General features: G+C 36.3%; 1 protein-coding gene and 1 long non-coding RNA gene across 11 annotated transcripts in view; one reads left to right on the top strand and one right to left on the bottom strand.

The window, feature by feature from the left end:
* The window catches only part of C3G (C3G guanyl-nucleotide exchange factor), an 85,537-nt gene extending 69,061 nt beyond the window's left edge, over nt 1–16,476 (top strand). For 4 of the 10 annotated variants that reach the window (XM_076531225.1, XM_012295690.2, XM_012295686.2 and 1 more), the window contains 16 exons: nt 931–1,333; nt 2,307–2,531; nt 3,758–3,943; nt 4,049–4,356; nt 5,382–5,498; nt 5,870–6,183; nt 6,447–6,654; nt 6,869–6,892; nt 7,852–8,047; nt 8,135–8,387; nt 8,510–8,750; nt 8,835–8,849; nt 9,019–9,193; nt 9,268–9,912; nt 9,994–10,125; nt 10,242–16,476. In XM_076531225.1, the coding sequence (XP_076387340.1) occupies nt 931–1,333; nt 2,307–2,531; nt 3,758–3,943; nt 4,049–4,356; nt 5,382–5,498; nt 5,870–6,183; nt 6,447–6,654; nt 6,869–6,892; nt 7,852–8,047; nt 8,135–8,387; nt 8,510–8,750; nt 8,835–8,849; nt 9,019–9,193; nt 9,268–9,912; nt 9,994–10,125; nt 10,242–10,380 (3,581 nt within the window). In that variant the 3' untranslated portion in view covers nt 10,381–16,476. Of the gene's footprint in view, nt 1–930; nt 1,334–2,306; nt 2,532–3,757; nt 3,944–4,048; nt 4,357–5,381; nt 5,499–5,869; nt 6,184–6,446; nt 6,655–6,868; nt 6,893–7,842; nt 8,048–8,134; nt 8,388–8,509; nt 8,751–8,834; nt 8,850–9,018; nt 9,194–9,267; nt 9,913–9,993; nt 10,126–10,241 lie in introns of all 10 variants that reach the window. The other 6 variants (XM_012295687.2, XM_012295691.2, XM_076531226.1 and 3 more) reach the window with 6 other exon arrangements.
* Nucleotides 6,185–6,496, bottom strand: LOC143264363 (uncharacterized). Its single transcript, XR_013038079.1, has 2 exons — nt 6,358–6,496; nt 6,185–6,274 (listed from the first exon to the last, which is right to left on the bottom strand). It is a non-coding gene; the product is annotated as an uncharacterized LOC143264363 (long non-coding RNA).
* Nucleotides 16,477–20,892: the final 4,416 nt, after the last annotated feature.

Raw genomic sequence — 20,892 nt, 5'->3', positions numbered from 1 at the left:
TATGTCATCTGCAATAAATGCAAGTATAAAACTCAGATATCATTGATGATGATTGCAGAAAAATCGGGCAGATATTGAATCAATATATCTACTTGTCATAAAATAAATTTGCCTATTACTATGTTCTCATTAGTCACTATTGTTCACCTCATTTTACTGAAAATGTTTAAAATACTTAACTTTGATCATAACTTTACTAAATACTTCTTACAACTTTCTGTACTTAACTTTAATTACAACTTTCTCCACTTTACTTACAACTTTCTTTAACACGTTAAACCAGCCTGCTTATTCTTGACAAGTTACAACATTCTATAAAACCTGTACAAGATGGCCATTTTTGTGTATACTGTTTCAACCTGTTTGCTACCGCCATCAAATGAGGATTTATGAACATACATTCTTCTTTATCACTTACAATAGAATATAAAGCAAAATGTGTATAATGTATTTTTACATTCAAGTCTCCAAAATAATTTTTTGTTTCAATGTCGACTTAAAAGAGTATTTGATATAATTTTACAATTATATTGTAGTTCTACCATGCAGTACAATTATTTTTTGCTGTCTAAAATTTGTTAGGTAGTGTATTAATAGTCTTCCTTAAAATTTTGTTGGTAATAAGTCATATGTAGACACATGATCTCCAAAGTATTTAAAATTTATTAACAGAAGAACATAATTGTGTTCTTATATTTAATAAATCTTACCAAATATTTTCACAATACCTTGTTATAATTATTTTCGATAAATCCATGTAATTAATGTAAATATTTTCAGTTAGCAAAATGAACAAATGTTTAATAATACACATATTCAGCATAGGAACTTAAATGTCACCCATATATGGGCGACGTGGCAGTCGACGTATCAATGTTAATTATAAACTAACGTAAAATGTAAAATTCTGTTAATTGCGATAATTTCCAGAAGTCGAGGAGCGTTCCGGCGGGAAGGCGCGCGGCGGGAAACTAGCGCGTCGTGCGCGCTCCTTCAAGGAGGACTTCCTGGAGAAGCTCTCCCACATGCGTTCTCCTGGTAGCGGCAGCGGCGGCGGAGGTAGCGGGGCAGCTACACGGGCTGCTTCGCCCTCCTCGCCACGAACACCACGGGACAAAAGCGCACCCGGTTGCACCGACGCAACCACCCTCGACAAGAATCCCCTCCGTGACCTGCACATCCACGTGCGACAGGTGCAGCTGGCACTGCTCCACTTCAGGGACGTTGTGTCGAAGAAGAAGCTCGAGATGTTGCCCGGTAACGGCACCATCGTACTCGACACCGTCACCACCATACACACTGTGCTCAAGTCCTATCTGCTATACGAGAACAGGTACATTTTACGTTAGTTTCACTCATTATTAACACTAGATTGCCTAAGGCAGTCATTTTGACTGCTTTTCAATTTCAATTAGAAAAACAATTGTGTATAGAATGACACAGCTTCTTAGAATTTTGTGACTTTTTGTACAACATATAAATGCGTTTATTAATAATTGTAGTTACCTCCCCCCTCTTTCATTTCCGGTATATATATGTATATGTGTTATACCTATATTGCCCCAAAGCAGTCAAAATGAATCAAAGTTTTAGTCTTTCTAGTGTTAACGGTATAGGGTCTTTACGATGACCTTGATCGTGTATGATTATATACTTCATTAGACACTGATTTTAGTTATTACTAACGGTATTCTTTGGGATATTCTGTTACCGTATTCTTTCGCTGTTTTGATCTCGTAGATAGTATAGTCCACCAGTTATTTACTTCAGATGTTATTTTTATAGTATTACCGTGTTATAAATATGCATTGTAGTGTCACAGACATGGTTTAGATAAACAAACTTATGATATAGTATGTAAACATAGTATAATGATCGGACAATACATGTCATACATGTACATGTGAAGGTCAAGGTCAAGGTTGAGGTCATTGAAGACAGGTTTGAGAAACAGCATATTTACCTTGTTAACTTTTATTCTCATATTTACATCAAAGTTTTGTTTAATACATTAATAATATATTTAATCACATATTACATCTTATTAGAATCTATGACTCCTTCAATTTTATATTTTATTTTATAACTAACTAGTAAATTTACTAGTAACGTAACTAAAGTTACAGCTAAATGTTTCTAAACATTAATATAGTGTACAGTTACAAATATAAATAGTAATAAGTAAATATTAATAGTAATAAGCATCTGATTCATTTCAATGTATATTACAATAATACTTGACAGTTTTCACAAAAATAAATTTGCAAATAAAGAAGTAATCTTTGTAATATGATTTTTGATTGAAGCTCCACACTGGGGTCAGCGACGAATCAAGTATATCAGGCCCTGGCACAATTGTTGAAACTCTGCGACGACGTGTTGTTGCACGGTGACCAATCCTCTGCTTTGGACACCGAGAACGTGACCCACATCATAGGACTAGTCGAGGAAGCTGTGAAGAATCTGGTTGCCCTGGCGAACGAAAAGATCACCAATAGACAGAAACCTGCTGCTGTCACAACCAATAATAGGTATCATAATTCACAACTGAAGTTATGTATGGAACTGACGGGGCCGCCGGGTGTATATCCTTACTTGTACTAATTTTAATAAATTACCCTACCAAAATGTATAGTTCTAAAATTCTAATGTTCGAAGAATCCGAAGTTCCAAGGTCCTAAGCTTCTCAATTTTAGTTCTGAAATTCCAACGTTCCAAATTCTATAGTTTTGAAATTCTAAGGTCCCAAATTCCAAAATCTCAAATTCCAGTATTCCAAAATTCCAAGCTCGCAAATTCCAATATCTCAAAATTTCAAGGTGCCAAATTCCAAACTTCCAAATTCCAAGGTCCCAAATTCCAAAATCCCAAATTCCAGTATCCCAAAATTTCAAAGTTCCGAATTCCAAAGTCCCAAATTCCAAGCTCTCAGATTCCAAAATCCCAAATTCCAATATCCCAAAATTCCAAGGTCCCAAATTTCAAGCTCTCAAATTCCAAAGTCCCAAATTCTAATATCCCAAAATTCCAAGCTTCCAAATTCCAAGGTCCCAAATTCCAGTATCCCAAAATTTCAAGGTTCCAAATTCCAAAGTCCCAAATTCCAAGCTCTCAGATTCCAAAATCCCAAATTCCAATATCCCAAAATTCCAAGGTCCCAAATTTCAAGCTCTCAAATTCCAAAGTCCCAAATTCCAATATCCCAAAATTCCAAGGTCCCAAATTTCAAGCTCTCAGATTCCAAGCTCTTAGATTCCAAAATCCCAAATTCCAATATCCCAAAATTCCAAGATCCCAAATTTCAAGCTCTCAAATTCCAAAGTCCCAAATTCCAAAATCCCAAAATTCCAAGGTCCCAAATTCCAAAGTTGCAAGATTCCAAGCTCCCAAATTTTAATACACCAAAATTCCCTACCCTCCAAGATCCAGCGCTCCAAACTCTAAAGTTCCAACTTCCTAAGGTCCTAAACCCCAAAGTTCCAATATCTCTCCCTCGTCTCTCCCTCTTATTCTTCCTCAGCCAAGAGTCTAACGTTATACCCTAGTACACAGAGTATCAAAAGGTCTGAAATGATACCATAAAAATAAACTACACACCATCATAAAACCGTCACGCCTATGATTAATCACCTTCAAACGCTAAACAACCCGCACACGGCAGCCCTATTATGAAATATGAATATTTTTTTGTGCCGTCATAGCAATCACAAAAAGGCTGACGATCAATGAATGAAACAGCGAAAATGTCACGTTTCAGAACGTCGGGCTACGGATCGGAATTGACGCCACAAAGAAATTCTTTACCCGATATCCCGTTAACCCCGAGGGAAAGGCAGATTTTAGAGCAGACCGCCGCGACTACTAGTCTGGTCCGTAGTTCGCATAGTTCAGAGTCGATCTTAAGGGATTCTAGTCCACCCCCAAAACCACCACTCCCTGAGAGGTAGTTTATCCTTTATATATACATATTATCAAACATCGGCGTGCCATGTGCATCGTTCGATAATGCGTTATCAAAAGATGTTCACGTTAACGACGTGTATTGCAGAAGCAACGTGTGTCTGTCGGAGGAGAATAGCTCGTCCGGTACACCGCCACCTTTACCACCAAAACGAAGAACGAGGGCTCAACAGCTGCTGGACGAGTCCGAGGGTCTTTTAGCATCTAGTCTTGACGGTGTTTCTCTTCGTAGTCGATCACCAGAGGATTCGTCGTCACTTTTAAGCGCGTCGGCTGGCAGTTTGGATTCGGCCCTTAATCATTCGCGCGACGAGGATGAGATACGGGCAATCATGGGACCAAACGACGAGTCTCTGAACGACAGTATGGATCTCAGCCTGATGGCTACTATTCAGGGTAATTTTGGATAGTTCAAGAGTCACTTCATTGACACTGGATCATACTCGTCACTCCACAATTCTTTGTGACAATAAATAGGACTTTAAGTGCCAAAGACAACTTTGTGTTCACCAAAGTGTTATTGCTAAAATCAAAATTTGTTGCTCATAAAAACTATGAATTGTAATAACATTTCTACCTAGATTTCCTGACATTGACTTTTATATGAATAAATTGATTTGTGAATGTTTTGAGAAGCGGCACTTACAAGTCTCTTTTATTTCCACTCTTCAAATTTATGGTTCAGGTATGACAGAATGGTGATATAGAGTTAGATTAAACGTTAAAATGTTATTTATATGCATGTGTAAAGCCTAGCCGCACCTACGCACAGTTATTTTTAGGAGTTATTTATTTGCCTACAAAAACAGGAGAATGGAGAACTAATTCATAAAGGTACAAATTGAATATTAAGTTTTAAATATATATTAGTTAACGTAGTAGGTTTATAAATTTAAGCATTTGAACAATTTTTTAAATTGCAAAAAATACAGTGGTTTCTAGTATTGTTACAGATTTCATATTTTATTCATATAATTAAGATTTGATCATTCATAAATTTAATACTATTAATGAAATAGAGTTTGACGTTTGACAGCAAGATAAAAGAAGTAGCTATAAATAAAAGTTGAAGTCATTAAACATGTTTTGATGATTTAATACAATTCGTGACAGTGAAACAGATATGTTCCCAAGAAGGCGATGAAAGAACTCTATAAGTACATTTCCATGTGTGTCAACCAGAGCACCATAAAGCTTAGTCAGCAAAATAGTTCTCAACTGTGTTCGTCTTAATCATTACATCAGTCTTGCTGCAAAAGCCTTAGGACACAGATCATACTTTAAAACACTTCAAAATTGTATAATCATTTATATAAAAAATTAAAACAATGTGGTGTAAGAAATACTAAATAATTCATCACCTAACAATGTTCAACACTGTTGTAAAAAAGTTCAGTAAGTAATACGTTTTGTGTTTGCAGGCATGCAGGTTAATGGTAGTTCAAACTGTAGTTGCTGGGACGGTTCAGAAACCAATATACCGAGCACAATGTTGTTGGGTCAACAAACTCCGCAAGAAATGCTTAATCCATTCACCGGTAGGTAACAGAAAAATGTCTTTTGTATTCGTGGCCAAACACTCGGACAAAGAGTAAAGGCACCGGTGACGTTGCACATTTATCAACGCACAGAAAAATGTAGGAGCTAAAATTACGCAAGAATTTCTGAAATATGCTAGTGGAGCAGATAGCGTAGGCGTCGAAACGTTCAGGCTACGTGAATAAACAGTATCGTATAGATCTTCACTGAAGTCGGTGCATTTATCAGAAATTCTTTCTCTAAATTTTATTCCTGTAAAAAATCATGTCGAACAACTGGAACTGGGGAATAGTAAAAAACTTTTTGCGTAAGATCTTTTGTCAAATTATTTTTTAAATTTTTCTCTGAATAACATGACACTCTTTTTCAGGTATAGAAGGAAAGATGGAACGGTTATCGACCCAGACACAGGAATCTGGTTTTGTATCGATGCATTCACAACGAAGCTCGTCTCAAAGTTACACTGCTTCCAGCGTAACATCCAAAAGATCGTCTCAGCAGAGTAGCATTAGTTATAATTCCCAAACTTTCAATTCGCAACAATCGTTTTCGCAGACGAAACTGTCATCGGACAGCAACGGGTCTATTTTCACCCAGAAGACGATGACCAGCTCCAAGAGTACTATCAGCACGACAAATATATCTGGAAGTGGAGATTCATCCATGTTGGAAAAACTGGTAAATGTGGGTGTTGCATGGTTTGATTTTATTTCATTTCTTGTGTCACATTTTTAGATCTACTTTAAATCATTTTTCATTTGCTTGCAATTATTTCCTAAAGTTGAAAAAATTAATATTTTATCTTTTAGTTTATTACCCAATGATTTAAGCATGTACACAAATTTTTGTTAAACTTACTGAAAATGAAATTTGATGTATACGTATTTACTGCATGTGTTTATGAGACATTTATGTATTTGTTATACCACAGTTTCAACTCTGTACAGGAAATAGAATCAGTTTCTGCATCCGATGCGAACGGTGTGCCACCAGCATTGCCAGAAAAACGATCAAAACGTAGAAAAGAACGTCAGCCATCGCAGTACGACAATGTACCTGAAAACGAGCATTTATCAACCTGTAGTTTACATACCAGCAATGGTGACAGTCCAGATGCCAGTAAACCCCCACCGCTCCCTCTCAAGAAACGACATAGTAAGTTGATCCCTGATTTACAATGGAAACAGCAATAAAGCGGTTACTCTTCACTGCTTTATTACTGTCGAATAATAATGGTAAATTATTAATGCAATTGGTTAAAATTGAAGGAAATATTCTAAAAATTATTTAGATTTTGTTTAAAATAGATATTCGAAAATGTTAAGAACGATAGTAGGTTAAAACTGATGCAATATTTTGTATCCCCCAGTGTTCCAATCAGTGGCATATTCTGGTAAGTGGGATCCTGCCCACACAAATTCAGCTATCCCTCAGCAAACACGTTCACGCTAAGTTGAAATCCTTCGTTTCACGCCTTATTAATATATACACGATTTCAAGCTCCTAGCTTTTTGCGGCATGTTCGTCGTTCTTTTAAATCTCATTTTATCGAGATCATTTTGACACACAGTATACACGATTTCATTTCACATTAAGCTTGGATATTTTAATTCATATCTTTAGCATCTTTTCACAGCTTACATTTATAATCATCTATAAAATTGAAGATAACACTAATTTTTTTATCACACATAAACACTATTAAATGGTTGAATTATTTTCATTTAAAACACTCTAAATGAACTTTATAATTTAACACAAATTATTGTGTATGATAAGATATTATGTTAACATCATGGGATCTAGATTTCATTAACTATAGAAACTAATCTTGGAACCACTCGCGTGGGCGTCGACATTGTTTCACTAATTAACTTGACCTTTTCTTGCTAATAGTCAGTTAACACTTATGCTTCTTTAACTCTGGGACAGAGTCAGAGGCTTTAGTTTTCATTTTCACGATTATGCGTGAAGAATCAACGGGAATCGTTCGCGCTTTATCGTGATATTTCTAATACGGGGTTTGATCTTGAAAAGGTGTAATCTACTTCTACATCTTGAAAGATGTTGTTCAAAAGATTTCATTCTTACAGCAGTAAGTTTTCATACTCACTGAATCTCTTCTGATCATGTATCAAGTTACATGCTTGTGCATCAGTGTTTTTTATATATTTTACACTCCTGTGCTTTAATAATTTCTTGTAACATGAATTTATGCTTGTACATATCATATGTATTATATACCCATGAAGTCATACTCTTTTATTTATTTTTTATATTATTTTACAATAAGTACTTAAACGTTTAATCTATTGTTAGAATTATGAAAATCTGTGACTGTATCTATTTCAGTTATGGCGTACATGGAGATGTTTGGGAACTGTTCCCACAGTAACAATGACTTTATCTCTGGTCTTGGGACACGTCATTCAGTAGCAGCTTATAATTCAATGCAAGCAGAATGGCAACAACACGAGATGGCCCTTACCACAACACAATCATGCTCTTTCATGGCGCACACTATGACCACATTACACGATAGTTCAAAGTACGTAACTTGTGACATAAATGTACACGTTTCCTGTAATTTTATGTATATGTCATTCGGAAAAAATGAAAACATCTTCTCTTTCAGTACCTCCATAACAATGACACCATCGGTAACAGAAGTAGCAGATAATTCTAGTCTCCCTCCAGCATTGCCACCAAAGAGATCGCGTTCCATTAAATCAAATGTTACACCACCGCCAATTTCACCGAAACCCACCATTAGCATGCAAAGCATACATTCGATGGACCCAATTGTAACGTCCACTCCAGTGAAAATAGAGGAATCAACTTGTGTTCACGATAAAAAAGAAATCACACCTTCAACTCCAGTGAAATTGGTAAATATTTCACATATTTATATTAACATGTTCACTATCAGAATGTTAAAATAATATCAAATTATTTTACAAGAATAATAATGTATTAATATTATGGAGAATTATTAATCTAATGCTTTTAGAATAATGCTGCTTTGGACACGATATTGCCTCCTTCAAGGCCGGCAAGCAATGCGCTATCGTCGTTATCTGTTGACGACAACACTCTTGAGTTAAGAGATGTCGATCAGGATGATAGCATTTTGGATGAACTGGATATTAGCAAATATTTAGTATTCAAGAAACCTGATGAGGAAGGACCAGACATACGAGGAGGACATCCGGATGCATTATTAATTCATGCTACCAAAGCGAATAAACACGGTAAACATTTTTATTCAATTCTTTAAATAAAAACTACATATACCAGTGAATATAATTCGTTTTACATTCTTTCATGCTTCGTAGATGAAAAAGAATCAGGTCAGTGTATACTAATTAATGAACGTGTCATTTATGTATACTGTAAAAGCAAGACATGTATGTGTCTTACATAGGAACCCTCCTGTATCCCTAAATCTTTACATTTCCTTATATCTGTATGTCCCTGTCTCTAATTTAACTGACTTGGATCTATTAATTTTATTTATAGATTTCCTGTATCAAGAAGCATTCTTAACAACGTATAGAACCTTCATGCAGCCATTGGAATTAATTCAGAAGTTACATAGGCGTCACCAACGGTTCTCCTGTTCCGCGGACGTCGTTAAACAAAGAGCAGCTCGCGAAGCGTTTTCCTTATTAGTTAGAGTAGTTAGTGATTTAACGTAAGTCGATAAAATCTTGAGCCAATGATATTTATAATCGACTCAAATAATTAATTGTTGTTAATATCCTTTAGCATGTCGGATCTCGATGATATTCTCTTACAAACGTTAATGGAATTCGTGCAGCAACTAGTGTGCAGCGGAGATCTCACTATGGCGAAAGCTTTAAGAGTTAAAATTTTAGAGAAACACGCAGCGAAGCAGTTACAAGCGACGCAACCAATTCTGTCTTCGCTCAGTGTGACAACGAAGCAAGCTTCCCTGCTCGATTTCAAGAGCGAACAAATAGCAGAGCAAATGACACTGTTAGATGCAGATCTGTTTATGAAGATTGAGATACCGGAAGTGTTGATCTGGGCCCAAGAACAGAACGAAGAACGTAGTCCGAACTTGACTAGGTTCACGGAACACTTCAACAAAATGTCGTACTGGGCCAGATCAAGGATACTTGAGCATAGATTAGAAAATGAAGCGAAAGACAGGGAAAAATATGTGGTTAAATTTATTAAGATAATGAAACACCTTAGAAAAATAAATAATTTTAATAGCTATTTAGCCTTGCTTTCTGCATTGGATAGCGCGCCAATTAGAAGGCTCGAATGGCAGAAACATATTACAGAAGGCTTGAAAGAATATTGTGCTCTTATCGATAGTTCTAGCAGTTTTAGAGCTTACAGGCAAGCTCTGGCAGAAACACAACCGCCGTGTATTCCGTACATGTAAGAATATGAAATTATTTTAAAATTAAGTGAAACTTCTTTTACCAACAATGTATAAATAAACATTTCTTATGCTTCCAGCGGACTTGTTTTACAAGATCTTACATTCGTGCACATTGGAAACAGTGATTTATTACCAGATGGCACTATAAACTTTTCAAAAAGGTGGCAACAATTTAATATCGTTGAAAACATGAAGAGGTTCAAAAAAGGGTACGATTTAATATTAATCCCACTCTTTGATCAAGTCCATCCTGATTTCTACCTAATACAATTTAACTCATTTTAATACTATCCTGTGTTTACAATGAATTATTTGTATGTTACAGGACATATTCGTTTAAAAAACACGAACGTATAATAACGTTCTTTAATAACTTCAGCGATTTCCTCTGTGAGGAGGCAATGTGGCAGATTTCAGAAAGCATCAAACCACGGGGTGGGAAAAAAGCGCAGTCTCAAAACTAGAATATGTCTAACCCTTTCACTGCCTGCGTCTCGAAATCGAAAGGCTGAACCAGTGAATTAGAACGTTTATATTTATGGTATTTAGGTAGAAGTTTAATTGCAAATCAAAGAAATATCATACAACACTCTGAGGGCGGTGAAAGGGTTAGCAAAGACTATCCCATTTCAACAGCCTCTGTGAGGTTGTATTTTAATTTACGAAAATTTTAATATTTCCTCTGTATCGAAGAGAAGAAACGGAAAAAGTTGCAAACAGACATTTAAATCAAATTGAAATTTGATGTATATCTGTTTCGTTTAAATATTGAACGCGTGTATAAATATCGATTGAATCGAAACGTTAGGAAAACTTTAATAATTCGGTTAGATTAATCGTGTCTCAATGTATTTTTGTAGGTTCTTTTTTTTGTCCTTTTCGCCATAGGTTATTAAGGGAAAAAAATCGTGTTTGCTATGGACCTACGCAACGTATACATAAAAGATGCAGCTGTAATGATGCTTCACATAGCATGAAGGGAGAGAAACCCCTTAACACATTAACTATTCTATATGTATATCTATATAAAAAAAGAAGTATTTATTTATTTGCCTTATATCAACATGTAAAAAGTAGTAGGTGTCATTCTTTTTTCCTTTTTCTTTATTTTTTAACTTATTTAGGTATATGTAAACGTCCATCATATAGCTTTATCGTAGGTAGAGAAACTTTTCAAACGTCAACAGAGTAAAGTCTGTTGGCTTCGCAAGGAAAAACACCAATAACGTTGATTAATGTAGAGCCATCGTAGTTCACCAGATCAGCGTGCTCAAAATGGACGCGCTTTTCCGAACACGTGGCACACGACTGAGCGTAACTGTTACATATACTATTGTATATGATTCTAGAGAACACTTTTTGTTGGAAACTTGTTAATCGGTATCCAAGCTTTCAGCTTTAAGTCGAATGGTTACCTAGACAATGTAGGTAAATTAAGTGTAAAACCCACGATCCTAGCGAAACAATTGAATCGAAATTTTGTCACTTCTGATCATCCAGCCTGATATCTTTTACTATCGAAGTTTATGTATGTTCTTTTTATAATTTTCAATGATAAAGGTGATAGAGACTTTCTCTTTCACTACACATTCCGTATTTGGAGGGAGGAAAAGAATCCGATCAAATTCATTTTATCCGGATGAAAAATGAAAACAATCGTACTATTGATTCTTACTCTTCGTTGAATACGTCGGAATTTAATAGAGTGCATCGAGTTTTAATTTCTTAAGATAAATTATATATCGCTATAGTGATACGGCTGTCTGTGTGCCTCATATTATTAGAGTGAATGAATATCTCGCCTATTATTAACGTTCTCTGGTCTCACGTTTAATTATAAATGTCTTGTATACAACATTTGTCGGCGTTACTATGATAATCGGATTTAAAAGATGTTGAAAACTGTCTTAACACGTTAACTGCCATGGTCATTAGCGCTAATATTAAAGGCAAAGAATAATACAACTAAATGTAATACAAAATAACAAATCAAAACTATACATTGAAAAATTAATTTTTAATATTTATTGAGAATTGTTAGTACCAGGCTTGCCTATTTTTACTATGGCAGTTAATGTGTGAGTAGATTGCGGGTATATTGGCAAGCGATGAAGTATTTGTAAACGATTAATTTCTCCATTTTTTGAGGAATGATTTTCTGATGGCAATTTTGTGACAGAGTAACAATATATTTCAATGTACATATTAATCGCTTATCAATGTATTCGCAATCGAGATGGTCGTATATATTTATTCATCTTCAAAAGGCCTAAGCAGTTGATAATTGATGTTGGTCTATAATTTTATAAGCATACCGTTACTTTTAGAAGAAGAAAAGACAAAACCATTACAAATAGTTTGAAAGCGTAGTTTGCCATTATTGCATAGATCCGATAAAACGGTTGTCAATTTCTGAACATGCACCAAATATATACATACGTAAACGTAGCTTTCAATATGAATCACAAAAGTAATTAAGCGTTGAAACAGTTTCATAGATGCACTCCGTTAATCGCAGCCGTAAATAATTCAGAAGAAAAGAAAGAAAAGAATCAGTCTTAGGTACGAATTTTTAACGAAGCCATTATTGTTACGCCAATAATTCAGGAGAAAGTATAGGACGATACAATTCCTTTCGGCACAAAATTTCATTGTATATGAACGTGTGGTTGTATGCATGAGAAAATATTTCTGTTCAATAATTGATACGTGTAAGATTCGTCTAATCTAAGGTTAAGAATTTTATTATTAACCTTGTACATAGTTTGATTGCATTCAGAATTTCTTGTATGTACGCGAGTGCTGACTATTATTCACAATTGTATATATGCAGTGTATTATCTTTATCATTAACTTTGCGCACGAGGTAATTAATCTCATACGTGTTTAAGTTTATCGAAATCATTGTGATGCCATGTTACATTCTTACGTAGTCGCGGATGCTTGATTCTTTATATTTTGTTTTCATTTAATCGAGGAAACTAAATGAACCATGTGTCCTATCAGGTATCTTAAAATTGTGCAAAAATTATGAACAGATACAACTTCCTTGTAACAAAAGATATAACAATCTATTTTCATTTAATATATATTAAATTATTATTTAGTAATTTAGTTATTTGTCCATTTTTAAATATAAACATTTCTAAACTCTCAAATTCTAAAATATTAAAAACTTGAGTATAAATTTTATCATCTCTGTTTTAATCTTGTAAGAAAATTATATATATGCATATTCAGTGATATAGTTTTAATTATTGCATTTTTTAAAAAAAAATGCTTCTGTTACAAGGATTTAGCTGTTCACGGGTGTTGTGCAATTTTGGACCAGCTGATATTTTTTACAAATTTTGTTTTTCATTTCCTGTATTTTTCTTTAATACAATCATTATCAGTTTCCTCCTCAAATCATTTGATTTTGTATCTCATCTGCATCCTATCCAAATCCCAAAACATGTGTACATATACTTAAAAACCGTCGCTGCTTGTCGAACTTCTGTTGATAGTTCCTTTTTAAAATGGCTCACTTGAAAATGTATTTTAAATGTGATGCAGTTATAATGATTGCTGTTGCATCTATTTTCTATTACATTTTTTCTCGATTCACTGTTAACAGTATTCTCTTGTAAATTCCATATAAGCGGTATAAGCATACAGTTTAAGATAATGCTAATGCTAACAAAACTATGAGTGAGATAAAAACAGTGAATATGCAACGAACTTAGACTCTGTCAGTCTATTAGTTAAAATAAAACGCTAGACTATTTTGCGGTAGATAAACACACTGAAGAAAGTGAATTGATTTGTTGATTAAGTTGATAATAAGATATCTTCCAAACCTTTCCTATTTTAAAATACAAAAATGTGTACAACTATGTCAAAGAAATTCTTCCAAATCTTCATCGTCTCTTGATTGTGAATTTGTATTTTTTCACTGATTACTATTATTAAAATCTTATTATCAATGATATTATCTTCAATTTATAAATTGCTCTCTGCAACTGCATTCTTTCACCTCTGATTAGCCAAACATAGAATTTAGGATAAACAAAAATGTGTTTTTATCTATCTTTTGCTGAATATAAAGAACAGTCTATGAATGAAAATAGACTCTAAAGCAATCGCTGTAAAACTTACAATGCAAAGATTCCGGCATTGCAAAAACGATCATAAAACACTTTAATCATATATTGATACTTTCATGGCGAGGGATATTTGCAGATTTAATGATAGATTGTACATATATGACAAATTAAACGATCGAACGATACATCGATCCCTTATTGTACATTTTAGGGAGGAATCATAAGTTCTAAGGCTCGAATTTGAAACTGCAACAATCGTTTGCACGGTACGGATACAAATGGAGAAAACGGAATTCATTTATAGTGATGCAAGATCATGCGTCAAATAACTCTCGCCGAAATTGAATTTAACGATGTTTTAAAAGTGTGTCGTTCTTAACAAGGAAACAATAAGTAATTATCCCTAGAAAATATCGATAAACACGAAGCAAGTAATAATTACCATTAATGTGTTACTGATCTCTAATCGACAAAAGATATATGTGTAATTTAACATTAAATAGATACCAATGGTAAGTATTAGAATGTACAGTGGGCAGCATTCTTGACTTCCTGCGGACGAAATGGCAATGTAGAGGATTCGCTGTCATAGAGACAAGTCGCCAAGCGTTATATCTCGTGTAAACTAAATACGCGTGATAAATCTCGAGTAGTGAGTCATAAGATCTTCCCCAATATTGTCATTTTCCCTAAGGAAATCTACCGTACCCACTAACGTGCGGTCACGTGCAACTTAAGCTTTCTTCAGATAAAAGGAAGTGAATTTCTTTTACATTCAATCAAAAGGAGCTTCGGTTGCACCTGAGTGTACCAATAACAGATAATCATGGTGATTATCGAGGCTTTGGTCGATAACGTTTCCTCCAGAGCTTTAAGTCACCAAAGGGACATATCTACAAAAGATGGTATTGCTGTTTCGAAGACAGTAAGCCGAACAATTGACAGACAGTGTAACAAAAGTTGATTTGAAATAATATCGATTTACATTCGATTGTTTTTAACGATGATGTAATTTGTTTGTTTGTTCGGCAGCATATCGGTAATCAAGCGGTTTTTATCTGGACAAATGAAGTTTTAAAGATAGCGTAATTGCACACCAAAGTACTAATGCACATAGAGGTTAATATTCAATGGCATGATAGCGGTACATTTAACAAACATTATAGTCGTGTGTGTAACACTTGAGGGAGGATTTTCGAACTTATTTTCTGAATCATTTTTTAAAGTTTATTAAGCGGGAGTACGAGAATTAAATGAAAATGTAATTCAAGATAAAATATCATTTAAATAATTACATGCAGTGAATATACGTTGATTTTTAATCTGAATGAAAGTGTATCAAACATAAAAGTGTAAGGTAACATAAAATCAAATTCGAAAACATCGAACAAAATTTTGCTCTTGGAAGATGAGTAACAATCAAATATTCCATTTTGTAAATATTATTCACAATTTACGAAAATACAACCGGTTTTCAGATTTATATTTTCTTAAATATAATTGTACATTAACCCACGTTTTATTGCTGCTTTACACAACCAACAAATTGCATAATTGTCGTGAATAATAATTTTTTAAATTCTCCACGAGAATGATCCTTGTAATAAACATTCATTGCGTTATAGATCGAAAATTATTGGAATTATTCGTGAAATAATTCTAGTAATAAATTATCCCTTGACAAAACTTTTGGACCAAAATAACCCAGAAAATGGACCCATTGTTTTCTTCGGAATATACCGTTCTTAAAATTTTAGTTTAATAAGTAATTTGACTTTTCAGACGCTCATTCTAACGCAATGAAAATAATACAATGAATTATTTGACCTGTTTTAGCTCACGTTAAAATGTAAATCGAAATTTATTCTAATTCTCACCCAGAGGTAATACAAAGCAAAGGGATATCCAAAGGCATTTATATTATATGTGTCTCATTTATAGGACTCTTTACATGTGTAGAACATTATACCACAAAATGAAACAAGTATACGCGTAACTGCGAGATGTGTGAACAAAACACAATGTCACTGAGCATATCATTTGTAAGCAAACATTTACTAATAATCATTGTATCCGAAAGTCCCTTTCAATTACTCACCGTGATGATGAAAAATGAAATTCTGACAGCTGTTATTGAAAAAAGAATAACATTACAATACGTGCTCACGCGTTTGATTATGCGATTTCTTACGTAGCCAGTTATATTTTTCTATGGATATTTTTTCTTACTGTGCTGCTGAGGGTGCCGTTTTAAAAGCACGTGTTTACGTAGTGCGATCCAGTCGCGATTAATATATGTACCTATGATCATTACTTACAGATTACAAGTCGAAATATATTTTTCTTCCGTTCTTTGTCAGTAAGTATCGAGTATGTTGAACATTTGTATGCGTACAAGGTTTTCGACCGACTGTTATTGCTTCTTTTGTAATAGGTGTACGAAGAAGTGAAATAAAAATGTGTTAGAGCCAACTACATTTCTCTGATGTATTAATTATTCTCACGAAATTATATGTCACAAACAAATTGTTGCAAAAGAATATTATTTTGCCATTTTTGTTCTTTTGCATTTTTCTTTTTGGTATCTTCTTTTATTGTTTCATTAAAAATCTAATTAACAGTATACTAACAGATGACTCTGATGATCACCATAGAGTATAGGAATTATTAAAAATGATACTCATGTAAATACATCAAGAAAAAAGGAAACAATCTTTTAAAAAAACCGCCACGAATGCTATTAGCAGCGCCATCTAACAACAAACTGCTGAACTATGATAAACACGTGTAAAGTACCGACCGTATTATGTCGGTAATTAGTTGATTACACGTCAAAGGTAATGTATCATCAGCGAAGTTTCCATTGTAGTTCCGCGTATCGCCGCTAGATGGCGCTGCGCAAAGCCGCCTAAGCGCGGCGTTCAGATTAGGCAAGTACCCGTCAAAATAGCTTAATATGAACGGCATCTGATTAAAGGTCCGCGTATCGCCGCAAGATGGTGCTGCGTCGAACCTGCATAAGGGGGCATTCAGATTAGGCAAGTACCAGTCAAAATAGCCTAATATGAACAGCATTTAATACAGCGCAAGAAAGCAATCGTCTGATTTATGTATTCATCACTTTTTCTTCCATAACTTGCAATTTTCTTCAACTTTTTCGAAACAAATTAATTGCTACGTTATCTTCATTCTCTCAACAGATTTTTATTAGCTTTCTACAACATCCTGTACTACAACGCATACTAATATGTACATATTATTATCATAATACCGTCCTAGAATTAAGTGTTAAGAATGTACCTATCTATTAATAAATTATATTAAGTCATATGATGTACAAAAGTGTATGACAATAAAAACGAATAAAAACATGTATTTGCATATTTATTTACTTATTAATTCCGCCAATCCGATCCCCAAATTCCGAAACTCAGAACCTGAATCCGAAAAATCAACCCGCCACCTCCTCACACATCATATTCTCCTGATACAAAGTTCCGAAAATCGAACCCCGAATCCTAAATTCCATCGTGCCACCTCCTCGCACATCATGTTCTCCTGATACCAAATACCAAAATCCGGTCCCTGATTCCGAAATTCCATCGTGCCACCTCCTCACGTATTATATTCTCCTGATACCAAATTCCAAAATCCGGTCCCCGAATCCTAAATTCCACCGGGCCACCTCCTCACACATCATATTCTCCTGATACAAAGTTCCGAAAATCGAACCCCGAATCCTAAATTCCATCGTGCCACCTCCTCGCACATCATGTTCTCCTGATACCAAATTCCAAAATCCGGTCCCCGAATCCTAAATACCACCGTGCCACCTCCTCGCACATCATGTTCTCCTGATACAAAGTTCCTAAAATCGGACCCTGAATCCTAAATTCCATCGTGCCACCTCCTCGCACATCATGTTCTCCTGATACCAAATACCAAAATCCGGTCCCTGATTCCGAAATTCCATCGTGCCACCTCCTCACGTATTATATTCTCCTGATACAAAGTTCCGAAAATCGAACCCTGAATCCTAAATTCCATCGTGCCACCTCCTCGCACATCATATTCTCCTGATACAAAGTTCCGAAAATCGGTCCCTGATTCCGAAATTCCATCGTGCCACCTCCTCGCATATCATGTTCTCCTGATACCAAATTCCAAAATCCGGTCCCCGAATCCTAAATACCACCGTGCCACCTCCTCGCACATCATGTTCTCCTGATACAAAGTTCCTAAAATCGGACCCCGAATCCTAAATTCCATCGTGCCACCTCCTCACGTATTATATTCTCCTGATACCAAATTCCAAAATCCGGTCCCCGAATCCTAAATACCACCGTGCCACCTCCTCGCACATCATGTTCTCCTGATACAAAGTTCCTAAAATCGGACCCCGAATCCTAAATTCCATCGTGCCACCTCCTCACGTATTATATTCTCCTGATACCAAATTCCAAAATCCGGTCCCCGAATCCTAAATACCACCGTGCCACCTCCTCGCACATCATGTTCTCCTGATACAAAGTTCCTAAAATCGGACCCTGAATCCTAAATTCCATCGTGCCACCTCCTCGCACATCATGTTCTCCTGATACCAAATACCAAAATCCGGTCCCTGATTCCGAAATTCCATCGTGCCACCTCCTCACGTATTATATTCTCCTGATACAAAGTTCCGAAAATCGAACCCTGAATCCTAAATTCCATCGTGCCACCTCCTCGCACATCATATTCTCCTGATACAAAGTTCCGAAAATCGGTCCCTGATTCCGAAATTCCATCGTGCCACCTCCTCGCATATCATGTTCTCCTGATACCAAATTCCAAAATCCGGTCCCCGAATCCTAAATACCACCGTGCCACCTCCTCGCACATCATGTTCTCCTGATACAAAGTTCCTAAAATCGGACCCCGAATCCTAAATTCCATCGTGCCACCTCCTCACGTATTATATTCTCCTGATACCAAATTCCAAAATCCGGTCCCCGAATCCTAAATACCACCGTGCCACCTCCTCGCACATCATGTTCTCCTGATACAAAGTTCCTAAAATCGGACCCCGAATCCTAAATTCCATCGTGCCACCTCCTCACGTATTATATTCTCCTGATACCAAATTCCAAAATCCGGTCCCCGAATCCTAAATACCACCGTGCCACCTCCTCGCACATCATGTTCTCCTGATACAAAGTTCCTAAAATCGGACCCCGAATCCTAAATTCCATCGTGCCACCTCCTCACGTATTATATTCTCCTGATACCAAATTCCAAAATCCGGTCCCCGAATCCTAAATACCACCGTGCCACCTCCTCGCACATCATGTTCTCCTGATACAAAGTTCCTAAAATCGGACCCCGAATCCTAAATTCCATCGTGCCACCTCCTCACGTATTATATTCTCCTGATACCAAATTCCAAAATCCGGTCCCCGAATCCTAAATACCACCGTGCCACCTCCTCGCACATCATGTTCTCCTGATACAAAGTTCCTAAAATCGGACCCCGAATCCTAAATTCCATCGTGCCACCTCCTCACGTATTATATTCTCCTGATACCAAATTCCAAAATCCGGTCCCCGAATCCTAAATTCCACCGGGCCACCTCCTCACACATCATATTCTCCTGATACAAAGTTCCGAAAATCGAACCCCGAATCCTAAATTCCATCGTGCCACCTCCTCGCACATCATGTTCTCCTGATACCAAATTCCAAAATCCGGTCCCCGAATCCTAAATACCACCGTGCCACCTCCTCGCACATCATGTTCTCCTGATACAAAGTTCCTAAAATCGGACCCCGAATCCTAAATTCCATCGTGCCACCTCCTCACGTATTATATTCTCCTGATACCAAATTCCAAAATCCGGTCCCCGAATCCTAAATTCCACCGGGCCACCTCCTCACACATCATATTCTCCTGATACAAAGTTCCGAAAATCGAACCCCGAATCCTAAATTCCATCGTGCCACCTCCTCGCACATCATGTTCTCCTGATACCAAATACCAAAATCCGGTCCCTGATTCCGAAATTCCATCGTGCCACCTCCTCACGTATTATATTCTCCTGATACCAAATTCCAAAATCCGGTCCCCGAATCCTAAATTCCACCGGGCCACCTCCTCACACATCATATTCTCCTGATACAAAGTTCCGAAAATCGAACCCCGAATCCTAAATTCCATCGTGCCACCTCCTCGCACATCATGTTCTCCTGATACCAAATTCCAAAATCCGGTCCCCGAATCCTAAATACCACCGTGCCACCTCCTCGCACATCATGTTCTCCTGATACAAAGTTCCTAAAATCGGACCCTGAATCCTAAATTCCATCGTGCCACCTCCTCGCACATCATGTTCTCCTGATACCAAATACCAAAATCCGGTCCCTGATTCTGAAATTCCATCGTGCCACCTCCTCACGTATTATATTCTCCTGATACCAAATTCCAAAATCCGGTCCCCGAATCCTAAATTCCACCGGGCCACCTCCTCACACATCATATTCTCCTGATACAAAGTTCCGAAAATCGAACCCCGAATCCTAAATTCCATCGTGCCACCTCCTCACGTATTATATTCTCCTGATACCAAATTCCAAAATCCGGTCCCCGAATCCTAAATACCACCGTGCCACCTCCTCGCACATCATGTTCTCCTGATACAAAGTTCCTAAAATCGGACCCCGAATCCTAAATTCCATCGTGCCACCTCCTCACGTATTATATTCTCCTGATACCAAATTCCAAAATCCGGTCCCCGAATCCTAAATACCACCGTGCCACCTCCTCGCACATCATGTTCTCCTGATACAAAGTTCCTAAAATCGGACCCCGAATCCTAAATTCCATCGTGCCACCTCCTCACGTATTATATTCTCCTG

The sequence above is a fragment of the Megachile rotundata genome, chromosome 4, assembly GCF_050947335.1.
Source record: "Megachile rotundata isolate GNS110a chromosome 4, iyMegRotu1, whole genome shotgun sequence".
Classification (NCBI taxonomy): Eukaryota; Metazoa; Arthropoda; class Insecta; order Hymenoptera; family Megachilidae; genus Megachile; species Megachile rotundata.
Note: the sequence above shows the minus strand (reverse complement) of the source record. Positions and strands in the feature narration are given on the sequence as shown.